Raw genomic sequence first — 26,324 nt, forward strand, 5'->3', positions numbered from 1 at the left:
GCAAAGACCTTATTTCCAAATAAGGTCACATGGGACAGCACCAGAGGTTAGGGCTTCAACATATTTTTTGGAGGACACAGTTCAACCTCCTGTACTCCTCGGCACATCACCACTGCCTCACTTAAACACAGAATGAAGAAATGTGCTGTAATGTCTTAGCTAGTTCTAGAACACACATTTTTTTTTTTTTTTAACATTGATGCCATTTTTCATAGATTTCTGAATGTCATCATGGTCATGTGATGTGAACAGCTGTATTTGGAGTTTTCTCAGGTTACATTCATGTCCCAGTCTCCTTCCAACCTGTTCCTTCTCCAGGGTCTGTTCCCTGCTTAGTAAAGGGCACTTCCATCCACCCAGTTGCTCCACAGTAAATCTGAAAGCCCACTTTGTCCTTTTCCTCACTGTATTCCCCGTCCGTCGAATCCCCAGTCTTCTACTCATGATGAAACAGCTTCTTTACTCACACATTGCAACGCCCTCGTACCACCTCCTTGAGCTCGCCCAGAAGACACACCTAGCTGGATTCATGCCACCATCCCTCCATCCATTTACATTCCATAGCCGGAGTATGCTTTTTAAAAGACTCAGTTTGTCCTTTGCAAACAGCCCTTCCATGGTCCCACCTTGCACTCACTGAGGCATTCTAGCCCCCAGGACCTGGCACGTGCTTCTTTCTCTGCCTGGAATACCCTCTCTACCTCATAACCCTGTTCCACCCCAAATCTTTTCTAGGCAAAGTGCTTTTCATTCTTTAGGTCCTAGATTAATTGCCACACACCCACTGGGAGCTCTTATCCATTCCTCTAGAGTGGGTTGATTTCCGCTGCTCTGTGTTCCCATAGAACCCTGCACTTTCTCTGTCATAATATTTGTGTTACTATGTGTTCACGTCTGTCGTGTTGACCTTTGCATCCTCAGTGCAGAGACTGCGCCTGGCCTGTAATGACCATTTAATAAATATTTGTCAAACGTGAACCAATCCATCTAGATGGTTAAATATAAACAATTTGAGTGGCTGCATTACTCAGTGGGCCGGCTCCCCCTATTCCACACCCAAGTTAAAATTTCTTTGAATTCTCTTTTATTTTTAAAAGACATGTGATTTTTGTATTCTGCTCCATTATAGACTCATTTTCAGTTAATTTTGGTAAAAGCAAGTCTGGAACTTTATCATGTGGCTTCTCACATCTTCTGGAGTTTTATCTATAAACTTATCCATAAATGACAGGTAACCTCAATCTGAAAAACACCTAGGATTGTATTTGCAAAACTGTGCTCTATAGAGGAAGTTATTTATTTTTTTTAGCTTGCTTTTATTTTGTACTATTGTGTCAACTGATGTTTTGAGCTACCCATACAAAAGGGTTTAAGAGATAAAAATTATCACACACATACATAAGAAGTCAAGTGAATTTGGAAAACCCTACATACTCCATCCCCCTTTGGAAGATTCACTATTGGATCATTTAGGAAGGCTTTTGGCTACAAGTGACAGAATTCCCAAATAGCAGTGGCTCAAGTGATTAAGACATTTACCTCTCTCACCAAACATGAAGACCGAGGGTGGACAGTCCAGGTCCAGTGGTCACCAGTAACCCAGCCCCTTCCCATTCTTCAGCTGCACTGTGCTCTGTTCATTTTTTGCCCCTGTGCACGTAGCTTCATGGTTGCAGGAGGCTCCTGCAGGTCCAGGCATCATCATTTCATTCAAAGACATAGGAGGGAGACAAGGGTGAAGAATAGAGCCTGGCCAAAGGGACTCTTTTTCTCAAGTGGCTTTTCTTTTTATCAGCAGAGGAAAACCTTTCTCAGACAGTCTTCAGAAGACTTCTTTTTTTAAAAAAAATTATTTATTTATTTTTGGCTGAGTTGGGTCTTCCTTGCTGTGCACGGGCTTTTCTCTAGTTGTGGCAAACAGGGGCTACTCTTCATGGCGGTGTGTGGCTTCTTCTTGTGGAGCATGGGCTTTAGGTGCTCAGGCTTCAGTAGTTGTGGCTTGCGGGCTCAGTAGTTGTGACTTGTGGGCTTTAGTAGTTGTGGCTCACGGACTCAGTAGTTGTGGCACATGGGCTCAGTAGCTGTGGCTTGCAGACTTCAGTAGTTGTGGCTCATGGGCTCAGTAGTTGTGGCACACGGGCTACAGTAGTTGTGGCACACAGGCTCAGTGGTTGTGGTGCATGGGCTTGGTAGTTGTGGCTTGTGGGCTCTAGGCCCACAGGCTTCAGTAGCTGTGGCACACGGGCTCAGTAGTTGAGGCGCATGGGCATAGTTGCTCCGTGGCATGTGGGATCTTTCTGGACCAGGGCTTGAATCCGTGTCCCCTGCGTTGGCAGGCGGATTCTTAACCACTGCACCACCAGGGAAGCCCAGAAGACTTCTTGTATCTCACGTGTCAGTCTTGGTTCACAAAACTTGTCCTTATAAAGGAGGCTGGGAAAGCAGCATACGGCAGGGGAATCAGACAGCCAGGGTTGTTTTAGATTAGCTGTGAAGCAGGGGAGGAGGCAGTGGTTTGATAGTAGGTAGTTCCAGCCACAACTAGGAAACCCTCTTTTCCACAGAACACCAATTGACATGGGTAGTTTGGAATACAGGAGGAGTTTTTATTTTGGCCACTCTGTGTGGCTTGTGAAATCTTAGTTCCCCAACCATGATTCCACCCCCTGCAGTGGAAGCACGGAGTCCTAACCACTGGACCGCCAGAGAAGTCCCAAGAACTCTTTAAAAGAACTAATACATTGCCTTTGAGATAAATGGGGTTGGGGGGTGGGTTCAAAAAAAGCCAGAAGTGACTGGAGATTTAGAACCCACTTCCCCTTGGCTGGTATTAGTCCTCCCGCTGTGGTTCATGTGAGTATCTCGTTGGTAGTGCGTTTTTTCCTCCAGTCAGCCCTGCTATGCCCTTAGAGCTGCAGATAGATTGGCCTGGTCTGGGTGTTAGGCACAGTACCAAAAGAATGCAGAAATCTAGTCTAGTCTTGTTATACATACCAGTAAACGTAATCGTGTCCTGATTTGTTTCTTTCATTCTTCTCCTGGATTCTGTACCCACAAATGATCTAGCCATGATGTTTTTGGGTATCCCTATAGTTAGATGAGTAGTAATAGTAATAATGATGATAAGCGCCTATATTATTGCGCTTTACAGTGTGCCATTCATTGTGCTCAGAATGTATATGCAATATACCATTGAGTTATCACCGCAACCTAGTATTATTTCCATTTTACAGATGAGGACACTGAGGCAGAGAGAGATAAAGTCTCTTTTCAAGGTCTCTCATCAAAGCCAGGATTCTAATCTGAGTCTTTGACTCTAAAACCTTCTCTCTTAACAATTTATGTTCGTTACTTCTCAATTTCATTTTTCTAGAATATTTTCACCTTTCCGCTATCCTATAACGTTATTGGGAAAAATAACCTAGAAACTTGCACCTTTTCTGTTTGCTTTGATAAACAACTTTTTCAAAGCAAGGTTTTTTTTAAGTGAATATTTTTATAGTTTTACTGGTCGTGGGAGAAAGTTAGAAGTGGTACCAAACTGCTTTTGTGAGCTTTTCTCTACCTTTAGCTAATCTAGTGTCGGAGTGTGGGGAAGAGCATTTCCTTTTCATAACATTTCCTTCCCGCAGATATTTAAGAAAGGAGCTTTCCACTTCCTGATTCCTAGTTCCATAAATATTGTGTGTATTGACATAACTTGAACCCTGTGACACATTACAAATCCTCGGGTTTTAAAAGAAAGACTTTCTGTAATAGAATTCTACCTGATCATTATCAGGAGTGCAGGGATTTAAGTTAGAACTTGCATTTCCCTAAGTAGTTTGACTGCCGAGTAGCTTAAAGCGGTGCAGACTCCCTGGAAAGGGTCATGGCCTGATTTGGCCCCATTTTGAGTTTTTCCATTTTGACAGCTTTCCCATTATAGAAAGCTGAGGCCACCTGACATTGTCCCTCTGTCTCTGCAGAATAAACTCCTTCCTTGGAAAATTAACTTTGAGTATCTTGGATAAAGAAAAGGCAATAGGACTCAAAGCACTTTTATTCCTGGAACATACAACTTGGTTGTTTCTGACCACTTGGGTCAGGTCCTAAGATCAAGATGGAGAGATGAGGTGGGAGAGAAATGAGAGCCCCCTTTCCTCTTCCTGCTCTCGCCACCTCACCTACCCTTGATCCCCTGACATTGCGAGTAGTAAGAGTATTGTCTCCTCTGTGTCTGTAAGAAGAATTGATGTTGCCATTCAGTGTCAAAAGCTTCACCAACTGAGAAGCACAGTATCAATGTCTGGGGTCAGACAGAACTGCGCTCAGAATCCTGAATCCTGGCCGTGTGACCTTGGGCAAGTTGCCTTTAATCCCTCAGTCTGTGTTCTCATCTGTAAAATGGGGATAACAATGTCATCATCTTCCTGGAATGTCTATGAGAATTAAGTGAGATAGTGCACACAAAGCTCTTAACACAGTGAATTGTCCCTGCTGAGGGACTGATACCTGCTGCATATCATCATTATTCCTAGTATTGTGTATCTCCCCAAAGTTTTGGCACAAATCACATCATTGCTCTTCTGCTTCTAGAATATTTTCTTGTTTTAAAAAAATGGTTTGAAACTTTAAGCCACTGCTACACAGCTGAAGGTTTGGTGCACTCCAAGGACAAACCTGGATTATGGCCTCTGAAATATGGCCTTAGGAATAATTACATTTAATGCCATGCCTCTCCCTTCCCATCCCCCATCAAGAACCCACGTCAGATGGCAAGTGAGTGAGAGATAACCATTGATCGACTCTTAATCTTTTATAAATTGTTATGAGTCATGTGTATATGTTTGTAGTAGTGATTTTCTTGTAACATCCCTCATATCCAATTAGGAGACACTATAACTTTTTGGCTGACAAAAGTGAATTCAGTATATTTTTCCCTTTATTCAAGGAGGTCAGTGGAGATAAACCTGGATTGCAGTGTGGGGATTACTCCCGTAATTTGGAGCCACCAGCTTCAGAAGCTGCCTACTTTTTCTTCAGAGCTTGCTTAATTCTGGTTATGCCAGAGAGAAAGCTTCAGTAATGTCAGACAGCCTCTTGGACCTGCCCATCTCCTCTTTGTCAAGGACCATGGGTTCAGGATGTCCTGTGGCAGCCAGGGAGGTTCCAGGTTAGAGAATCTGGAGATCCGTGGTGCCAGGAATGGGGGCTTTCTGGTCCTGTTGTGGATTATTGGCCATCATTCTTGGTGTCAGTGAATCACAACAGATCCTTATTTTAACCAACAAATGTGACCCTCTTCTCTACTATTTGTTATTTTCTCAACAATGAAATAGGAAGCGTATGGCATGTTATTTTTGTTTTTTTTTTCCTTTTTGGAAGTCTAGTCTTTAGTCTTTTAAAAGTCTTTTAAAAGCTGGCTATGCTGTAAAGTGGTCCTGAACAATGTATTGATACACCTGAAACTTACATAATAGGAAAAAAATCATTAAGAAAATGAATTGACAAACCACAGACTGGGATAAAATATTTTCAAATCATACTTGATAAAGGAGTTATATCCAGATTACATAAAGAATTCTTAAAACTCAAAAGTAAACCAACTCAAAATTTTTAAAAATTAATTAATTTATTTATTTATCTATTTATTTATTTTTGGCTGTGTTGGGTCTTCGTTTCTGTGCGAGGGCTTTCTCTAGTTGCAGCGAGCGGGGGCCGCTCTTCATCGCGGTGCACAGGCCTCTCACTGTCACGGCCTCTTTTGTTGCGGAGCACAGGCTCCGGACGCGCAGGCTCAGTAGTTGTGGCTCACGGGCCCAGTTGCTCCGCTGCATGTGGGATCTTCCCGGACCGGGGCTCGAGCCCGTGTCCTCTGTATTGGCAGGCAGATTCTTAACCACTGCGCCACCAGAGAAGCCCCCAACTCAATTTTTAGGTAAGCAAAAATTTGAATAGACATTTCAGCAAAGATCTCCAAATGGTTTTGTATATGAAAAGGTGCTGAGCACCACTAGTCATTAGGGAAATGAAGGTTAAAAGCAAAATTAGGTACCACTTCACAGCCACTAGGATGACTTTATAATAAAGACAAAGATAGTGTTCGTGAGGGTGTAGAGGAACTGGGGCCCTAATCCGCTGCTGGTGAGAATGTATTCAAAATGATACAGCCACTTTGGAAAGTGGTCTTGCCGTTTCTTAAAAAGTTAAGCGGTTTACCATATGACCCAGCAATTCCATGCAGTGTTCCATCCTAAGAGAAATGACAACTGTTCACAAAGACTTGTAGGTTAATGTTCATAACATGCGTGTGGCATGTTTGTCAGTCTTCAGAATTATTTTGAGGAGCTGAGCAAATAAGTCTGTTTGAAATCAGGTTTTGGGTAAATATCATGCCTTGTTTTGCCGGTCGGAGCCCCTGCCACATTATGAATTTCTTGACACAGGTATTTAGCTCTAATTATGCTTAGTCCGCTCACTCATTTGCAAAGCACCTATAATTCTTAGGCTTTTAACAAAGTGCCAGGCAATTTAAAGGCATGATGTTCTGCAGGAAGATTTGAAATAATAGCTAATAACATTGACTGACGGTAAGCCAGGCATGACTGTAAAAGCTCTACATGCAAAAAGATGATAGGGGCTTCCCTGGTGGCGCAGTGGTTGAGAGTCCGCCTGCCGATGCAGGGGACGCGGGTTCGTGCCCCGGTCCGGGAAGATCCCACGTGCCGCAGAGTGGCTGGGCCCGTGAGCCATGGCCGCTGAGCCTGCGCGTCCTGGAGCCTGTGCTCCGCAACGGGAGAGGCCACAACAGTGAGAGGCCCGCGTACCGCCAAAAAAAAAAAAAAAAAAAGATAATAAATGTATTATCTCATTTAATTCTCCCAGCAATCCTAAGAGATGGGTATTGTTATTCCCAGTTTACATATGAGAAAACACAGACAGGATCAGTAACTTGCTCAGGATCACAAAGCGAGTGAGAGATGGAATTGGGATTCTTACCAGACATTCTCAATGAAGTCTGTACTTTTACCTGTTATACTGTACTTTATTACTTTAAAATTGTATATTCTTCTACTAAAAATGTGTTTAATTCTAAAACCAAGATTTAAAATTGAAATCAACTTCAGTCATGTGAAAAAAGTGTTTTAACCTCTTAACTCAAAGTAAATTTCAGCATAATCCAATCTCCTCCATCCTAGAAATGTTTAACTAGGGTATTCTTATTCCAGTTAAGCACAAGATCAAGCGTGGGGATTTAGCAGTCATGTTTTCAGAAGGGGAAGAGAAACAAGTTGAAATCTGCAGAGGAAGAATTCTTGTACGTGTCTTGAAGGGAAATGGGAAGAATCTCCTTGATTTTATAAAACCCCACGGACTTTTGTGAATCTGCACATGAGGAAAATGGCAGAGTCGTTGTAAATCCCTGAGAAAAGCAGGAGGGTCTAGGAGAGGATCGTAGAGAATGGCCATAAAAAAGGATGACTTAGAACTGTTGCAGAAGGCATTAGAAGAGGAAGATAGAGTTTCAGGATGTCACAGGTGCTCAGCCTCATCCAGTTCTGTAGATGAAAGTGGTGACATCCGCTCACTGGATTTGGTAGCGTGTTGGGCCGCCATGGCTTTGGGGAGCAGTTTCACTGCCATGTGGGCAGAAAACACAGGCAGCTGCTAGCTCAGGAGATGTTTGTCTTTTTTTTTTTTTTTTTTTTTTTTGCGGTACGCGGGCCTCTCACTGTTGTGGCCTCTCCCGATGCGGAGCACAGGCTCCGGACGCGCAGGCTCAGCGGCCATGGCTCACGGGCCCAGCCGCTCCGCGGCATGTGGGATCTTCCCAGACCGGGGCACGAACCCGTGTCCCCTGCATCGGCAGGCGGACTTTCAACCACTGCGCCACCAGGGAAGCCCGACATTTGTCTTTTGACGAGCAGATTCAAGTAAAGATTTTTTTCAGCACGGGGAAACTGTGTGAATGTTTTAAACAAAGCCTATGGAAAAGGAGCTACCGACTAGGTGAAAAATAAATGTTACTTTTGATGATAGAGCCAGAAAATCATTGTGTTTTCTTTTGGATAATCCTTACTAGCATCTTTTCTTTTAAATTTAACTCTTTTACAAAAGGAAGAATTGGAAGTTCTCCTTCCAGTCTGTCAGATTTTGGCTCTGAAAGAAAGTTCAAGAGCAACGCAAGGTGGAAGGTGAGACAGCTCACAGATAAGGCTGACTTGAGCAGGAGGGTAGGAAAGCTGGTCTTTATAGTCTAACCCTTCTTCTCGTTTTCCCCATCTCCATCTTTGCTTTCATATTCCTGGTTCCATCTTGGTCATCTAGCCTATTTCTCATTCCTGGTCATCCTTATTAACGTAAGATGTTTGCTCATAAGGGGTAAGGTGGGAACCCTTCTGATGGTATTTGCATAAAACCAACCCCCTGGTCACAAGGCCCCACAGAAAGACCTGTTCCATCACTACCTCTTCTTCATGACTGTTATGTACCCAGGGCTTGGACCCAAGGAAGTACTCAGGTTTATGGAGTGAGATTGGGAGCCAGCTTTAAAAAATTTTTCAGATGTTTCTCCAGATGTCCCAATATTATTTGTTGACTAAACCGTCAGTATTCCACATATTTGAAATGTCATTTATATCATGTAGTAAATTCTCAGATGTATTTGGGGTCAATTTGTGAAGCCGCTGTTCTGTTTCACTAGTCCGTCTGTCAGCTAATACCTATCAGTCTCAGTCTTTGAATTACTGTAGCTTTAAAATATGTCTTTAATATATCATATGGCTAGTCCACTCTCATTTTCTTTCACAATATGACTGTTCTTACATGTTTATTTTTCTGGATGTTTTAGAATCAGCTTGACTATTCCCCGGCCTTGCTGCCCCCCAAAATCCTGAGATTTTTTTCAATGAGATGGTGGTAAAATTATATATTAATTTAGGAAGAATTGATACCTCTTTAATATCAAACTTTTCTATCCATTCAGGCCTTCTTCTAAAGTATTTGAAAGCTGTCTTCATATAGGAGAAACGTGTTAAGTTTAATCCTAAATATTTTGTGGGTTTTGTGTCTATTATAAATAAGATCACTTCTACCATTATATTTTCTGAGTGTTATTCATTCATATATGGAAAATACATTTATTTATTCGTTTGTTTATTTGTTTATTTATTTAGCTAGCTGCGCTGGGTCTTAGTTGCAGCCTGCGGGATCTTTTTGTTGTCGTTGTTGTGGCATACGGGATCTAGGATCTAGTTCCCCAACCAGGGATCAAACCCAGGCCCCCTGCATTGGGAGCGTAGAGTCTTAGCCACTGGACCACCAGGGAAGTCTCAGAAAAGCGTTTTTCTTTTTAACCCAGCCACTTTAGTGAATTCACTCTTACCTTATATTTTCAGTCAATGATGTTATATGCAAATAATCAGCTGTTTATAGGGCCAAAAAAATTCCATTGCCCAAGAGTCCCTTCACCTATACCCTCAGGCATCCACAGACACGTGGAGTGATGATAGTCTTCACGTCTATGCATTTATTATTAAATTTTTTTACCTCGAATTGCAAAATATTTCAAACGTACAGAAAATTATCGAACACTAACATGCCTATCATCCATGTTTAACAGATATAAATTTTTTGTTACATCACTGTCAGATCTCTTCTTTTTAAACAAAAACCCTGACATAATACTGCAGGTATACCTAAAGCCTCTTCATCATCATCCCTTCTTCCTCCCCCTCCTTCCCAGAGTAAGTCCTGAGTGGAGCTGGGTGTCTGTCACCCTGCACTCACTACTGAGTATGTACATATGCAGCTTTGGTATTCTAAAAATGTATGTATGTTGTATGCAGTTGTAAATACTGTCCTGATTTAAAAGTAATAAATATATGCCCAGTATGAAAAATTCCCACCTTTATAGAAATCTGTGGGAGAGAAAGTTCAAAGTGCTCCGTAATAATCACTCTAAGAAATCCACTGTTGGGACTTCCCTGGTAGCACAGTTAAGAATCTTCCCTGCCAGGGTTCCAGCCCTGGTCTGGGAATATCCCACATGCCGCGGAGCAACTAAGCCCGTGCACCACAACTACTGAGCCTGCACTCTCGAGCCCACTAGCCACAACTACTGAGCCTGCGAGCCCCAACTCCTGAGCCCACGTGCCACAACTACTGAGCCCACGCACCTAAAGCCCGTGCTCTGCAACAAGAGAAGCCACCACAATGAGAAGCCCGCGCACCGCAACAAAGAGTAGCCCCCGCTCGCTGCAACTGGAGACTAAGTCTGCGCACGGCAACGAAGACCCAGAGCAGCCAAAAATAAACAAATTAATTAACTAAAAAAAAAAAGAAATCCACTATTCACAAAAAGGTGTATCAGTTTTCAGCCCATGCTGTTAGGTAGCATGTAGTAGAACCAAACACTATCAAGCTGCTTAACAAAAGAATGCCTTCCAAGGGAAGAATAATTGAGGTACTTATTTACCACCATATCCTGTTCTCTACTGATAGTTTTTATCTTGTTAAGAAAAGAAAGGAATCTCAACAAAGGTTACTAGGACTTTTAAGTGGGTTTCAACAGGGAGACCCATCATTGTTTATACCACAGAGCAACAGACTTGTATAGATTTGATCGCTGCGCCTGATAGGAGCCTCTGCTTGCACAAAGCTGCCGCTTGTTTCATGAGCAGCTGGTAAACTTGGAGCCCATCTAAGACAATCAGAGGAAGTCTACATATAAACGTCTCTGTGCGAGGAAAGGTGGTTTTTCCATTTGCCTTTTTCTGAGCAGTTTAACTTCCTAATTGCTTGATCCAAATTGTTTCAGAGACTGTGTAAACCATATGTTTGTTAAATGGAAGAAACAAACATGGGGAAGTTTGATTAGCATCAACTTCCCTAGGAAGGGAGCATCTTCCCCAGCCCAGCTGAGCTCTCTTTGTACTTACTGGACACAGTAAGTGGGTCGGCAGAGGAGGAAGTGGGGTTGTAAATGGCTGCATCTGACTGTGGATTCGTTCCTCTCCTTTCTGCTTAAGCCCATATTTTAACAGTTATCCTTCTGTATTAGCATGAGAGAGACAGTAGGGGCTGGCTGACATGAGGAGAATGAATTTCACTCAGTATTTAGCAGAGTTAGAGAGGGGAAAATATTATTTTGAACCTTTATGAGATTAAGTGTGTGAATGTGTCTGTGTGTGAGAGCACAAACACGCTAGCAAGAGTGAGCTCCTTTTCAGTTTTTATTCCATTGGGTTTGAATAATAGCTGACAGGGATGAATCACCAACTTACTTGACTACTGTTAAATCAAGTTTTTTATATTAAATTCATTAAAGGAGTAGTGAAGAAGTTGTGGACATTATGTATCACATAATGAAGATGTTTGCAGGTCTAGATGAAATGATATTGGGTGACTGCTATTGAATCAGTTAAAAAAAAAAAGCAGACTTGTTTCCTGCATCCTATTTTGGATACAGAAGGCAAAACAGGGAAAGTTCTGTGTGCAGGCACATTCAGTGACCCAGATGTGCAGGTGTGTAGACACGGATACCTTGAGGTGAACTCACATAGCTATAAATAAAGTGGCTGCTCTTTGTCATCCCAACCGGACACCTGAGGGAACCACAGGTGTAAACTGGATCAAACGGTCACCCTAGGTCTTAATGGCATTGTAGTTGTCATGGCTTAAGAGAACAATTAAAAAAACATTCTATTAACTTGTCTACTTCTTCTGTCTCTAATTAACACACACACACCCCCCCCCCCCCCCCCAAAATAACAGTAGCTGGTATTGTTTGTACTTAGGCAAACACTGGGAGAAATATGAACTCTGAAAATTAAGAGGGAAAAAAAGACTTAACTAGTTTTTTCCTATTTGTTTACATTAGTTTCCTGTGAACTCTTCGTCTTGAATTCTACTGGGGACTACCTAGTAAGTAAGGCCACTTTATGCTGAAGAGTTTTTGGAACTTGAGTCATCTTGAATGATGGCTTTATGGCATATAGATTTCTTTGCCTTTTATTTCTTTGGGAATACAAAGAATACCTTTGCACTGTCATTATTTAGGGCACTGCCTACATACCCCATGTGCGCAGCATTAAGGAGGTTGGATTTCTCTGTCCGAAGCAGAATTATTTTTAACTGGAAATGGGCGTCTTTAACTAAAAGGTCATCTTTTTAAACTTGTGAGTTGGACCGAAAGAGTAACTCAAAGGTGCAGAGAGAAGACAGTAACAGGCAAGTCCTTGTTCATCTTGTTTTTTTCTCTTGTTTTTGATGTTGTTGTTGAGGTTTTGCTTTTGTCTTTGTTACTTTTTGGTTTTATCCTGAGTCCTGGGTATTTCTACATCTGTGTCTGAGCTATCTAGACAATATTATAAGCTTTACTTGCTGTAGGGTCAGGCCACTCAAGATGGCTGTTCTCTTGTTCTCTGTACATCCCCTGCTGGAGCAGTGCCACCTACCTACACCTTACTCACAGGAACGTGCTTGCCCCCTGCCCCAGCTAGTGATTGTTCTAATCATCAGGCCAGAATGATTCCATCTGCTAGTTTATTAAAGAGAAACATCTACCCTCGTGATGGTCATTAACCTGAGGGGCTGTGAGTGATGTGCCCCAGCTGCTGGTCTCCCTGGTAACTGATAAGCCCACCTGGCGTCACTTCCCCCTATAAATGGAGCCTCCTTCTCCCCCGCCCTGGGCAATGAAGACTGCTGCCCTGTCCCGCCTGCTGTCTGCAGCACAGGGCGCAGATGTTTCGGATGTGTGAGATCCCCTCTCCAATAAACCACTGATGTCTCTGTCGCTGTTTCTGCGCTCTTTCTTCGGTCTCGAGGCTGGGCGGCTACGAGGCTTGTAGGCCTGCAGGGTGCAGCCTGACACCAGCTTTGCCAAAAATCGACTGCTTTCTTTTAAAAGTATAACTTTGTTTGTTTGTAAAGTGTATTACCCTGGTTCCTCCTTTTATAAAAATTATGTGACCTTTGATAAGAGAAATATTTTATATATTCTGAGTGTGGTTGTGCTGGTCCGTTGGCAGTCTCAGGGGAGCTTTGGAGGTGACCTTGCCATGTGAACTTTCAGTTAATACAGATGATTACCCTAGCAACAAACAGACCTGATCAAAAGGCAGTGTTTTGCTTTTATAGATGATATAACTGTGTTTGCCAGTTTTGGAGGGGGAAGAATCAAACTAAATTTTAAAAATGATTATAAAGTTTTTAAAGGAGAGTTACAGGGAGTGGTTGACAGGCAGATGCCCACCACCGAATGAAAAACTTTCTAAGAAATCTTGAACAAAATGGCCTGTTCTGAAATTCCTAGTATAGTTGGGCGCAAGGATTTTTTTTTACCTCTTAGCTCTCCTGAGTTCATACATTTGCATTTATTATTAGGTAAGGTTATTATACAATATGGTTCCTAGAATACATTAAAATGTATTGCATGGTCATCCATTTACTCAGCAGTTATTATTGAGCTCTGCCCTGTTCAATTGAGAGTACACATAGAGAATAGAGGGGAGGTGTATCTAAGCAGAGTTGGGATTTGCCAAGGAAATGAGTGTGTCTGCAAGGAGTGATTGTAAGTAGGTATCGAGAAATTCAAGTTGGATAAGTGAATAAGCATGAATGAGAGGACATGAAGGGTTTAAGGGTGGAGGGAAAGGTGGTGGAGTGAGTGGGTTGTAGGAATGGTGGGTTAAAATTGTTGAGGTTGAGGATTAGAAGAGGTGAGCCAAAGAGATTGGCGGGGCTGGTTAGACAGAGGTGTTTGACGTTGGGATTGCAGAGAGGTTGCAGTTGGTGGTAGTGACAAGGTTGATTGTTGAAGGGGAAGTCAAGGAACTGAGAGGCTGGGGTAATGGAAGGATTGCCACATGGAAATTCAAGAAAGTAGTGTTGGAGAGTGACAGTAAGCCAGTAACTAAACGCATGCGTGAGGATGAGGCATGATCCAGGGGCCTGGAGATGACTGTGAGGATGAGATAGAGACTGATGGCATGAGCATCAAAGCTGGGGAGCTTCTGGGAGGACAAAGCGATCATTGTCTAGGAGTAATGAGACTCAGGCAGGCAGAGAGCCTTCAGAGGAGGCTGTGCTCTCTAGAACAGCCAAGTTTCTGTTAAGGCAACAAGGTGAAGGGAGAGTTCAGAGAAGAGGCTGAGGATTTAGAAGATTTTGTTGGATTCCCTAAATGAGGTGCATTTCCGGAGGATGCAGTGGAATGCTTCAGCCGAGGGGCTTAGGGAGGTGAGGCCCCATTAGACATGCTCACAGCACTGTGCAGGTGAGAGTACATTCAGGGGAATGAAGTATACCAGGCAGTCTTGGGCATAAAAGCAGGGATAAAGGGCGTGGCGGGATCAGTCCTGGTGGTTTCTGAACAGGTGGTGAGGCCGTGCATGTTAGAGAGAAGGATGGGTTGGGCGTCTTGCCAGAAGCAAGCAGACCTCTGGGGCTGTTCTTCCCTCCTGTGCCTGGTGGTCTGGAGGCTGCGAGTGCAGCTTCGCTACCCAGAGTGTGAGCAGGTTTGGGACGACCTCTATCCTGCGGATGGGGGTAAGGCTGGGGAAGTATAGCTGTTCAAGCCTTACCATGATGCACGCGTGTCTCACTTGTTGCAAGGAAATGCCAGGAAAATGTAAAATAAAACCTAGAGGGTTTAATAATTTTTAAAAAAATTTTTATTGGAGTATAGTTGATTTACAATGTTGTGTTAGTACAGCAAAGGGCATCAGTTATACATGTACATACATCCACTCTTTTTTTAGATTCTTTTCTCATATAAGCCATTACAAAAAACTGAATAGAGTCCCCTGTGCTATACAGTAGGTGCTAATACTTGTTTTTAATATTGCTTTTATATGTAAGATAAAATTTAGTATACTACAGAAAAATAGTAATTAGCAGGTTTAATTTTGGAGGGTTATATTGACTCATACTCAGTAGATTAATTCAGAGTCCAATTCCTATTTTAAAATAAATCATTCTCAGGCTTCCCTGGTGGCGCAGTGGTTGAGAGTCCGCCTGCGGTTGCAGGGGACGCGGGTTCGTGCCTCGGTCTGGGAAGATCCCACATGCCGCGGAGCGGCTGGGCCCGTTAACCATGGCCGCTGAGCCTGCGCGTCCAGAGCCTGTGCTCCGCAACGGGAGAGGCCACAGCAGTGAGAGGCCCGTGTACTGCAAAAATAATAATAATAAAATAAAATAAATCATTCTCTCCCTGTCCTCCTTCCCTCCCCTGCCACCTTCCCCCAAAATGTGATTTGAAAACCGATAATGTCACAGTCTCATCCACTGAATTACTGTGTTCTTTTTCCCTCTTCCTTACAGTGAAGAAAGTTACAATGTCAATGATTATTCCTTAAGAGATCAGCTACTGGTGGAGTCTTGTGACAGCGAAGAGCTTAATTCTTCTCCAGGGAAGAACAGTTCCACAGTGCTTTATTCAAGACAGAACTCTGCTAGTCACCTCTTCACGCTGACAGTCCTTAGTAACCACGTGAACGAGAAAGTGGAGATGCTGCTGGGAGCTGAGACTCAGTAAGTATGTGCGAGGAGAGGGTTTCAGAATATCTGCTGTCGGTCTTCCCTACCTAATTACCCTTGGTCCACAGACTCCCTAAAAACAGTAAACTCTACCTACTATTTATTCTTTTTTATTGATTACCTGTTATGCACCGAGCATAGGTCTGGGTGCTTTATACAGATGCTTGTCTTCTCACTGTCATCTTCTCAGTGTCCTGAGAGATGGATATTATTATTTTCATCCCCATGACTCCTGATGGACGTGTTGTGCTTTAGGTGGTGTGCTTTTATATTTACAGTGTGTTTTATAAATCATTTTAATCATTGATAAAATTATGACCTGGGAGCCCTAGGAATATGACCTAACTGGCAGTGTGATCCTAGGCCCTGAGTTTTCTTAGGTACTGAAATAGAAGTCATTTTGTATCACCTACCTTCGACCAGGCAGCAGAAAGACCAGCGATTTCTGTCAAAAGAGATAGATACTCAGTTTGGGGAAATATGTTTGTTGCAGGAAGGGGAACCCCTTCCAGGGCCTGAGAAAATGGGCTCTTGTCTAACACTTGGAAATGAATTGTGTGAGGAGACATACGTACTGACAAAGCAAAAGACTATTGGGAAGGGGTGCCTGGGCGGAGAACAGCAGGGTGAGGGAACCCAGGAGGACTGCTCTGCCATGTGGCTCTCGGTCTCAGGTTTTATGGTAATAGGGTTAGTTGTGGGGTTGTCTCTGACCAATCATCTTGCTTGTGCCCATATTTGATCTGACTCAGGGTCCTCCCTGGTGGTTCTCGCATCTCTCAGCCGAGATGGATCTAGCATGACCGTTTCTGGGAGGTTGGCGCACATTACGGGCTGGCGTCTCCTCCCTGCTTTCGGCCCCTCCCGAATTCTCCTGGTTAGTTTTCCACGGCAGCACCGTGTCCTTATCGGGACCTCCTGTTGTGAGACGACTCATACAAGTGGTTAGCATCGTGCCTAGCCAAGGTGGGCAGCTTCGATCAACGGTTCCCTCACATGTTGATCCCTCTTTGCCATCCAGAGTTTATGCAGAGGCAGAAGCCATCCTGTCTGTGCCTGCAGTTTCACCAGCAGTTAGTAGGCAGTCCATCCTCACACAGGATGAAGGGAAGGGGGCTTAATTGTCAAGTCCCCCCGTGCTGCTACTGAACCAGACTTGGGTCTGCTTGCCCGTGCACAGTAAAGCCCATCTACTGACACCGGGTTGTGGTGAAGGAAAGTGCAGTGTTTATTGTAAAGGCACCAATACGAGGAGGATGGGTGACTCACACTCTAAAAACCCCAAAATCCCCGAAGGCAAGGCCACGTGAGGGAGGGGGTCGCAGGGTATGTGATCAGCTCGTGCACAGTTCTCTGATTGGTTGGTGTTGAGGTGAGAGGGTGGTTGACATGATGAATCCTTAGGTGCCAGTCGGTCTGGGGGCTCATGATCATTCATGAAGTAGTTAAGTTCTTCCCTTGGGTGGTGGTTTTAGCATCTGTAAAACAACTCAGGAAATGTGCATCAGATACTGTTACCTAGGTACTTCAGAGAGAGCACAAACAGAGGGTTTTGGCGGGGTCGGGGTGATGTCTACCTTGGGAAGGCCCTGTAGGGTCCTGTTTGGTTACATTGCGATTTTGTCCATTTAGAGATAGCTGACCAATTTGTTTGGAAACCGGAAACCTCCTCTTAGAACAATCATCATAGGCAGGTATTATGTCGGGTCAGAGGGTGGAACAGTGGAGGGAAAGGAGAAGTTCCCTAATTCTTGGTCCTCTGGGGTTCCTGCACCCTCTCCCACTTGGCTCCTACATGGTGTGATTAAAATGGATCAGTAGCTCTTGAATAACAACCCTAAGACTGTAACAGAATCTTAGCGAAAGCCAACCCAAAGAGATAATCTCCACTTTTTAAGAGTATTTTAACAGGGTCCCTGGATTGTTAGAGAGATATAAGAAAAGAAAAAGAAGGAAAAAAGCCATCCACATAAAAACGATAAATGCTCATTTCATGTTTTTGGCACTAGAAGTAACTTTTCCAAAGGTGAAGAAAACCAAGAAGGGCAGGGTGATAGAAAGCTATTTGAGATTTAAAAACAGCCGAAAGAGAGTATTACAAATGAGCTCAAGAGCCAACAGAGGGAATGAATAAGAAAAGGAGCGGCATCCTCTGTGTTTGTTTATAAAACAAAGAAATGCCTCTTCCTAAGGTCCCAGAATTCTTCCAGGAAACTGATGGAAAGTCCTGCTGCATTCCAAGGATGCTCCTCTATGTTTTCCCCTCTGGGGAGGGCACCTCCGGTGGGTGCAGTGCTTGCTGGTCTGTGCAGGTGACCAGCAGGGGACACACCCAAGACCAGGGCTGAGGAAGGCATTTCTTTGACTCTAAAAATGATTAAACCCCTTGGCTTGTGAAGACAGACCTAGACCTCTTCTGTTTGGGGAAGCCTCTCTTAAAAGAGAGAATTTAGTATGTCTGACCTTTGGATCTTAAAGGACTTTGAGGATGAAAGAGTCTTAAACACTTTGGAGATTACTGCTTATTATAAAGAATTCTCAGAAATGAAGATTTTATTTTGTCTTTTTTAGTCAGGGAGAAAGTGTTGTTGGTTTCACTTTACGTTTTCCTTTTCTCTGTGTTTATAAGGATTGTTTGCTCTTTATCAGCAGAGCTTTTTCCTGACTGTCTCCTTCATAATTTATGTAATCTCTACTGCTGGTTTCTGAGATTATTCCAAGAGAGTAGGCCGTAAACCCGGCATGTCCAGTTTTTACACCAAGGCTAGATCCTTTCCTGGGACGTTCTGTAGCCTTTGTTCCACCCTCTTGCCTTTTGATCTTGCCATAGACTGAATGGATGTTCATTTCCTCAGTGAGAAATGTTCTCAGAATATCTAGTTATGTCACCCGTAAACCCGTGGGTATGACTCATATTTGTAGTTCTTTAATTAATAGCAAGAGAACATTCCAGAAGGGGCAGAGGGGCGGCTGTCTCCTTGGGTACGGAAGGAGTGACTCCCTCACTCCCCCCACCCCAACTCAATTACAGTTAAAGTAAATAACTGGACAAATACTTTTAAACCTACAAGGCATAAAGTATCATTAGTGCTAAAAGAAAATATATGACAGCCAGGATGCACTTTCCTTAAAAGAAAACACAACAAAACCAAAAAAACCCAATCAGCTTTTAAAACTCCAGCGAGTCGTTAACATGCTGTATTTGGAAATGTGCAGGCCAGCTCTGGGTTACCTGGTCTTGAGTAATCAGAGTTCCGGCCTATGTAGAATATTTTCTTTGCTTCTAAGATTTGCCAGATGTATAGGTGAGTATGTTTTTTAACTTTTCTCTCTTTGATGTTATACATGGTTAAAATGGTCCATTAGCAATCTAGTTGAGAAGGTTTTCACCACCACCCAGGCCTTGAGTAATTGCAGAATTTCAGACCAGTCGATTACTGGCTATTTATTCTGTGGTTTGAAAAAGAATAGGGTTTGTACCTAAATATTTACCTTCTTTGAGAAACTGTTCCTAGTAGAGGAACCTGGGGCTATACGGAATGTGAAATCGGCTGAAAGAAGGGTGCAGCTGTTTGGCACAAGGACGGTTCAACTATTATAAGGCAGTGAAGTTGTGGAAGAACAGATCAATAGCTTTGATTACATAAAGAATGCAGAAAAGCTCACCAAAAGGAAATGGGGCAAACGCTTAGTGAGCATCTGGGATGTGCCAGGCACAGGACCAGCTAGAGAGCATGGAGGGAGCCTTGGGTGTTTCTAGAGAAGGATGGTGCTTCCGAGCTGAAGCAGTTAAGTAAGATGACTGTACATCTTGGTTTCTTTGGGATCAGTGTTATTATGTCTGTTGTTCTGGCAAAATTAAGAATAGCACCCTCTTTGACTTTCCAAAGTGTCTTTAGACGATAAAATATGTTGTGACCCTAATTATAGGTCTGTAGTCCAACTCCCTCAGTTTTCTCCCAGATGTAAGATGAGACTCAAAAAGGTGAAGTGATTTGCCTAAAGCCACACAGGAGGTGAGTTACTGCCAAAATGGGACTAGACCCTGACCTTCCTGAATCTGAAATTCTTTCTAATAACAAATTTTAAGCTTCTTACTGAGAAGCTGCCATCTCGGAGACTATTCCACCCCCATCTTGCTGTTCAACTTGGCCTTGTTCTGGCTCTGGAAGGGAAACTCCAGGAAGCTAGTTGCTATTAAATGTGAAAAACTACTAAAATGTGACTTTTTAAGTTCATAGACTTAAAATGAAAAAGTTTGTGGTAAATGTAAGGCATCATATGGTTTGAAATATTTTATAATAAAATGCTGACTAGATGTTGCATCCCTCAAACTATCTTCCATTTAAAACTTCCTTTTTTGTTCCTTTGCCTATGTTTTTCCTACTTCCTGGAATGCCCTTCTCAGAACTCCTCGAATTACCAAATATCTTACTTCTCAGGGCTCACGCCAAGTGCCAAGTCTTTCCTCTACAAGGAGGCCCCTCAGTGATCTTGTCCCCGAGAATTCCAAGTGCTTGGTGCGTGTGCCCCTCTTGTTAGTTCATTTTTCTCCTCCTGTTTCCTGTCTTGCCCACCCTCTGCCGTACAACTCCGGGCCCCCAACCCACCCCTGAGTCTCTCCTTCCCTTTACGGCTGCACGTCTCAAGAGAGCAGCTTTCATTTCTCCCTACTTACTCAGTGAATTTTTATTGTGCCCCAGCATCCTTTCAGGTGCTATTCTAAGTGCTGGGACGTAGCAGTGCACAGTGCAGAGACCAGATCCCTGCCCTCTGGGGGCTTCTGTTCCACTGAAGAACCTGTGCCTGTGTGCCTCCTGCCCTCAAGGAGGTGGCTTTGGTGGCACTGAACTTTTGCCAGGCTGCCTGGGCAGATGGCCTACAGTGAACTGGAATGGTGGGAAAGCATTTCTTCATCCAATTTTAAAAATAAATAAGTGCAGTGGAAACAGTAAAGCCAGGAATGTATTCCGGAGTGTGAAGTGCTGGGATGGGGATCTGTCCTCTAAATTAGATGGCAGAGGAAGACTTCTCCAGGTGACATTTGGGACTGAGCCCTGAGTGCCTGGAAGGAATCCATCCATGGGAAAATGCAGGGCCAGAACGGTCCAGGCAGAGGGCACAGCAAGTGCCAAACTCCTAGGGAAACAAGTTCGAGGCCATCAAACTTGGCTTGAACATAGTGAAATTGGCTAGATCAGAATAAGGCAGGGAGAGAGTGGGTGGTTGAGAGGCTGGTGGAGCCCAGAGCATTTAATTTATTGATTTATTTAAATTTATTTATTTATTTGGCTGTGTTGGGTCTTCGTTTCTGTGTGAGGGCTTTCTCTAGTTGTGGTGAGCGGGAACCACTCTTCATCGCGGTGCGCAGGTCTCTCACTATCGTGGCCTCTCCTGCTGCGGAGCACGGGCTCCAGACGCGCAGGCTTAGCAGTTGTGGCTCACGGGCTTAGTTGCTCTGCGGCATGTGGGATCTTCCCGGACGGGGGCACGAACCCGTGTCCCTTGCATCAGCAGGCGGACTCTCAACCACTGCGCCACCAGGGAAGCCCCACCCCAGATATTTTGAGAAGCACTGGTTTAGAGCCTCGTAGGCTGGAATGGGGAGTTCCATGGAAGACTGGTGTGGACACAGGAGTTTCAATGGGGAGAGCAGTTAGGGTCCTGTTGCATTAGTCCAGGGGTCTTTTAATGATTTTTAAAAACTTATTTATTTTTGGCTGCATTGGGTCTTCGTTGCGGTGCGTGGGCTTCTCGTTGCGGTGGCTTCTCTTGTTGCAGAGTATGGGGCTCTAGAGTGCAGGCTCAGTAGTTGTGGTGCATGGGCTCAGTAGCTGTGGTGCATGGGCTCAGTAGTTGTGGCGCACAGGCTTAGTTGCTCCGTGGCATGTGGGATCTTCCTGGACCAGGGCTTGAACCCGTGTCCCTTGCATTGGCAGGTGGATTCTCAACCACCGCGCCACCAGGGAAGTCCCAGTCCAGGGGAGTCTTGATGTTGGGATGGACTGTGGTCTGTGCGAGGAGATGGAAACCTAACACTGTGGAGGTGGAGACAACAGGACCAACTGAAGGACAGGATGAGTTGGGGTAGCTGTCAGTGAAAGAGAGGAATCGATGATGCTTTGGGTTTTTGGCTTGAGCAGCTGACGCCCTATATTGAGTTACTCCTTGACCATCTTCAGTATGGCGTCTTCCTCTGCCACCCAGTTGAGGGCGCTCCATCAGAAGATGAGCAGTGGCTTCCTAGGTACCACACCCAGCAGTCCAGTCTTCCGCTTTACCTCTAATATCATTTAATTTTGTTAGCTGCCCAGCTCTCTGACGCTAACCCCCTTTTTGAGATGTTCTCAAGCTGTTATCTGTGTGCTCTTAGTTTTTCTCCCACATGGAACCTTTCCTCTTCACTTCCCCTTCAGAAATGCAGCCTGTCTGGAACCAGTCATCATCAGTACGCTCTGCTTTCCCTGACACACACATTTCTGTAAATGGTACCCTTGACACCATTTCAAGTTACCCAGTCTGGAGACTTGGTGTCATTTCTGATGCTTCTAGATCTGAAAAGATCCATCCTGGACTGGTTCTTCCTGTATGAAACGCTGTTGCATCTTCCCACATGTTTCCATCCCACTACCTCCTTCCCAGGGCAACCCATACATGGTTTATCTTTTGAACCACCTTCAAAGTCTCCTAACCATTCTTCTCTCCAGTCAGTTCTTCACAGTTTTATTACTAATCCCCACACTCAGCTTCAGTTTTGTCCTTTTCTCACTTTGTATGTAGCAGGTTCCCAATAAATATTTTTTTGGAATTGCCCTACAATTAATAAAATTTACTTTTCTATATCCAAGGCAAGGTAGCAGCATGTAGAGAAATACTGCTCCTCTATGTCTCTATTCACTGGGGTTTTTGTTTGTTTGTTTTGTGCTGCTAGAGCAAGTTTTATCTAAATTCCACTTGTTTTTCAACATTTGCTGTCAAGGATGTAGTTAAACTTTTTTTTTTTAGCATGTACCTCTAAGCCATACTGTGTTATATCTGTATGCTTGTTAAAGATCTTAAGTCATTGCATTATTAATGAGACAGTGTTTGGTGGAAAATACAGAAGCTCACCCTTGGTAAAAGGACAAAGGAGGAATGTTTTACTAATGTCATTTTTCCCTCTGGGCCTTGCAAGAGGAATGTTCAAGGCCGAGAGCCCCCTTTGTCTGCCTTCATTAAAATGAAGCCCAGACAGCTGCAGCTGGCACAGAGCAACGCTGTGGCAAGTGGCGTCCTTGGCTTCCTGCGTCCATAATGGAATTTGGATGGCATTTGGGTCCAGCCTGTGCAGAGATGAGACACAAGGACACGTTCAGTAATGAACGAAAACTTTCTTCACCCGTTCTATTTAGCTATGAGATATAATCACCTTAAGCTGTAAGCAGAGGCCCTTCTCAAAGTTTCTGTCTCACAAATTGAACCAGACGCCTAATAGTCCTGTCAGCCATTCTGACAACCCATTCCTGGGCCCTCCTGATAAAGGGGCATTGTTTGCGGGCAGTCTTTTGCTCTCTTCCTGCTTCTGTTAATGATTTAATTAACAGGAAGTAAATAGGATGGGATAAAATTGTAAATAGTACGTCTGACATACTCTTTATCCTTGAAGAAAAATCCACATAGAGATCACAATTTGTATGGGAAAAAAATGTATTTATTACAGATTGTAGTATTTTTTTCTTTGTTGAATCTGGAATCTGTGTCCAATAATCTTTTACATTTGTACAATGCCCGTCAAGGTACTTAAATCTTTGGTGATTCCTCATCACTGACCTCCAGTAAAACAGGAGAGCAGGTGGGTCTTTTTTCCAAGGAAACAGGTAGTTGACCCACTTAAGGTTAACTTCAGGATTCTGGACCAGACTAGGTCTCATGAGCTGTTTGATATGATAAACAGGAAACAGTTGATTTAACTATATAACATGTCATGGAATCTAAATTTCTAGAACTCTTAGTGGGCTAGGGGAACTACTTTGCTTTGGTTAGATTTTTTTTTTTTTTTGCGGTACGCGGGCCTCTCACTGTTGTGGCCTCTCCCGTTGCGGAGCACAGGCTCCGGACGCGCAGGCTCAGCGGCCATGGCTCACGGGCCCAGCCGCTCCGCGGCATGTGGGATCTTCCCGGACCGGGGCACGAACCCGCGTCCCCTGCATCAGCAGGCGGACTCTCAACCACTGCGCCACCAAGGAAGCCCAGATTTTTTAAATTAGTAAGTTGAGCTGGTGTCCAGTTTTATAAGGCTTTGTTGCACAGCATTCATGAGGACGATGTTGGCCCTGTGGGTTTTCTTTAATGGATCACCTTATTGAACTCATCTCGTTGAATTGAATGTGAGAGAATGAACAAAAACAGCCATCTCCATGATCCTACTCCTTAGGAAGACTTTCTTCCCAAAGGCCATGGGTACAGGAGTTTCACAAGGAACCATAGGTAAGTTTGTAGGCTGTGAAACGGAGCACAAAAGGTATACATCTGGTCAAATGCCATTTTTAAAGGGACGAAAGAAAGGTTAAACAGCAGCTGAGGTCTCTTCACTTCTATTGAAAATCCAGGGAGACCCCCCTCCAGTGGTGAACCCTTTGTGGGCGTTTGTTCCATTCCGTCTCATTCACAGTCCTAACCTGTTTCAAACCCTGCTTTCTACTTTCTTAGTGTGGATCTGTGTTTTCTAGCAGATGCCTGGTATTCAATGCGAAGTCCAGCTTGGCTGTATCTTCAACCTTTGTGTAATTAAGTTTAAACGTATGGTGCTTAATTAATCGTATGGGGGACAGGACAAGATACTGTGACAGCTGACTCCTGAGTGGGGAGCTTCAGGATGGTTTTATAAGGAACATCATTTCATGCCGTGCATAAAGGACTGCGCTTCCAGATATTTATGTTGAAAGGGCCTCTTCTCAACTCTCAGACGGGTTTTATTTAGAGGGCGCCATCCCAGCAACTGCACAATGTGTTGGATTCTGTGTGCATTTGTCTTTTGCTCCGTCTGCTCCCTCATTGAAGGAAGGCTGTGAAGTGCAAGAGGCTCCATTTTACTCACTTGGCAGCCCCAGCCTGGCACAGGACTCCTGCAGAAGCAGGGACTTGGTGAATGTTGTTTGAAGGAAGGAGGGGTCAGGAGCGCCTTAGAAGTTGATCTGCCCCGGGTCCCCGTTAGTGGCATTGCTGACTGTGGCACTTTGGGCAAAGAGAAATCTCAGTAAGCTGGGTGTGGCGTGGATTGTGAATTCGTGTTGAATGCCTTACCTCGTCCCTGGAGAAAATAGCTGTCTGTGTGTGAGCCTTGGACTTGATATCTAAATTTAATAATGGGTATGTCTAGGCCCGGGGTTTTCTTGTTCTTAGAGTTCCATTTTATGTGGAGTGAGTCTCCTCCCTGCTTTAGAGATGCAGTGCTTTCTGCCTCATGATAGGAGGGAGCTCCTTGGCATGGCTCTCGGAAGCCCTGGGTAATGTCGTGTGGTTTTGATGGCATCTCAGAGGGGGTGGGACTGATTCAATTGAAGCCATTTCAAGAAGCGGCTCCTTTCAGTGAGGCAATAAGGACTGTCTTGCTCTGTCCTCTGGAGCCCCTGTGAGGGACTGCCTTGTCGAAGGAATGCCATTAGCATCCAGGCAGCATGCTACAGGAGTGAAAGATTTCACCTGGACTTCTAGAAACTGGCTGCAGGGTGAGGCTGCCGCTAAAACAGGCCACTCAAATGCCAGAGACGGTCCATGGCTGGGAGATCTGACTTGAAGGACTGCAGACAGCAGTTAGGGCCACGTGAAAATGTCACGGTAGGCCAAAGATGAATCTGACATGTCTGGGTATGGCATGTGGAGACGCAAATGTATCGTTTTAGGTTACTCTTGGCGAACAGCTCTTCCATCCTTAAGATATTGTTTAGCTTTCAATTGCCTTTGTACTTTGGAAATTCTAGTTGAGCCTGAATTTTAAAAATCTTACCCAACAAAGAGATATCAAAGATTTAAGTGTTTGCTTGGGATTATCTGAAAGGAGGTTGTGCTTTACTTGTTCCTTATAAAACCACCCTGAAGTCTTTTTGTCCTGTATTAGAGACAAAGTTTTTAAAAGCAAGACAGTGTCATCAATTTTTACATAAACTGTGCATATTACTACGTGACTCAGGAGCTCGACCAGGGCCCAGCCTCAGTTTCTTCTTTTAAGTCCGTCTGTCTTTCAGCAGACTGCAGTTCCCACCCTTCCTGTGGTCCCTCGTTATCTTGTAAGCACCTGCTAGGGGGCACCACCTCTTTGATCCCCGGCTGCCTGGCGTATATTCTGACTCTACCACTTAGCAGTTTTACTGTGAGCAGGTACTTAACAGTTCAGACTTCAGCTTCGTCCTCTGAAAAAAATTGGGAATGATAACGGTAATACTTGCAAGACGGTTGTAAAGATTAGACTAGATGGTACTCGCCAAATATAAAAAAGCACAGTACCTGGCGTATATGTGCTCCCTTATGCTATTTAGAACAAGATCCAGTTACTGTCCTTGGGGAGTTTATGGCCCAGTCAGAGAAACAGACAAGTCCATAAAACATCGGGGGTCAATGAGTAGTAGTGATTTATATATATATATATATATATATATAGTAGTGAGGTCAGGGTTTACAGAGCTCCTGTTATGTGCAGGCAGTTACGGAGATAAGATGCCTGGCTTCAGGAGGCCTACAGCTGCCAGGCAGTGTGACAGAGCTGTGCAGAGGGGGCGTGAGAACAGGATTCTCAAGAATGGGATGGGGATGGAAGTGTGGGC

General features: G+C 44.1%; 1 protein-coding gene across 1 annotated transcript in view; it reads left to right on the top strand.

Moving 5' to 3' along the window:
* Positions 1–26,324, top strand: part of ARHGEF26 (Rho guanine nucleotide exchange factor 26) — a 148,176-nt gene that overhangs the window by 108,221 nt on the left and 13,631 nt on the right. Inside the window, exon 11 of the mRNA XM_024769139.1 lies at positions 15,310–15,519. Within this exon, the coding sequence (XP_024624907.1) occupies positions 15,310–15,519 (210 nt within the window). The remainder of the gene's footprint in view (positions 1–15,309; positions 15,520–26,324) is intronic.

This window comes from Neophocaena asiaeorientalis, unplaced genomic scaffold (genome assembly GCF_003031525.2).
Source record: "Neophocaena asiaeorientalis asiaeorientalis breed wild unplaced genomic scaffold, Neophocaena_asiaeorientalis_V1.1 scaffold118, whole genome shotgun sequence".
NCBI lineage: Eukaryota > Metazoa > Chordata > Mammalia > Artiodactyla > Phocoenidae > Neophocaena > Neophocaena asiaeorientalis.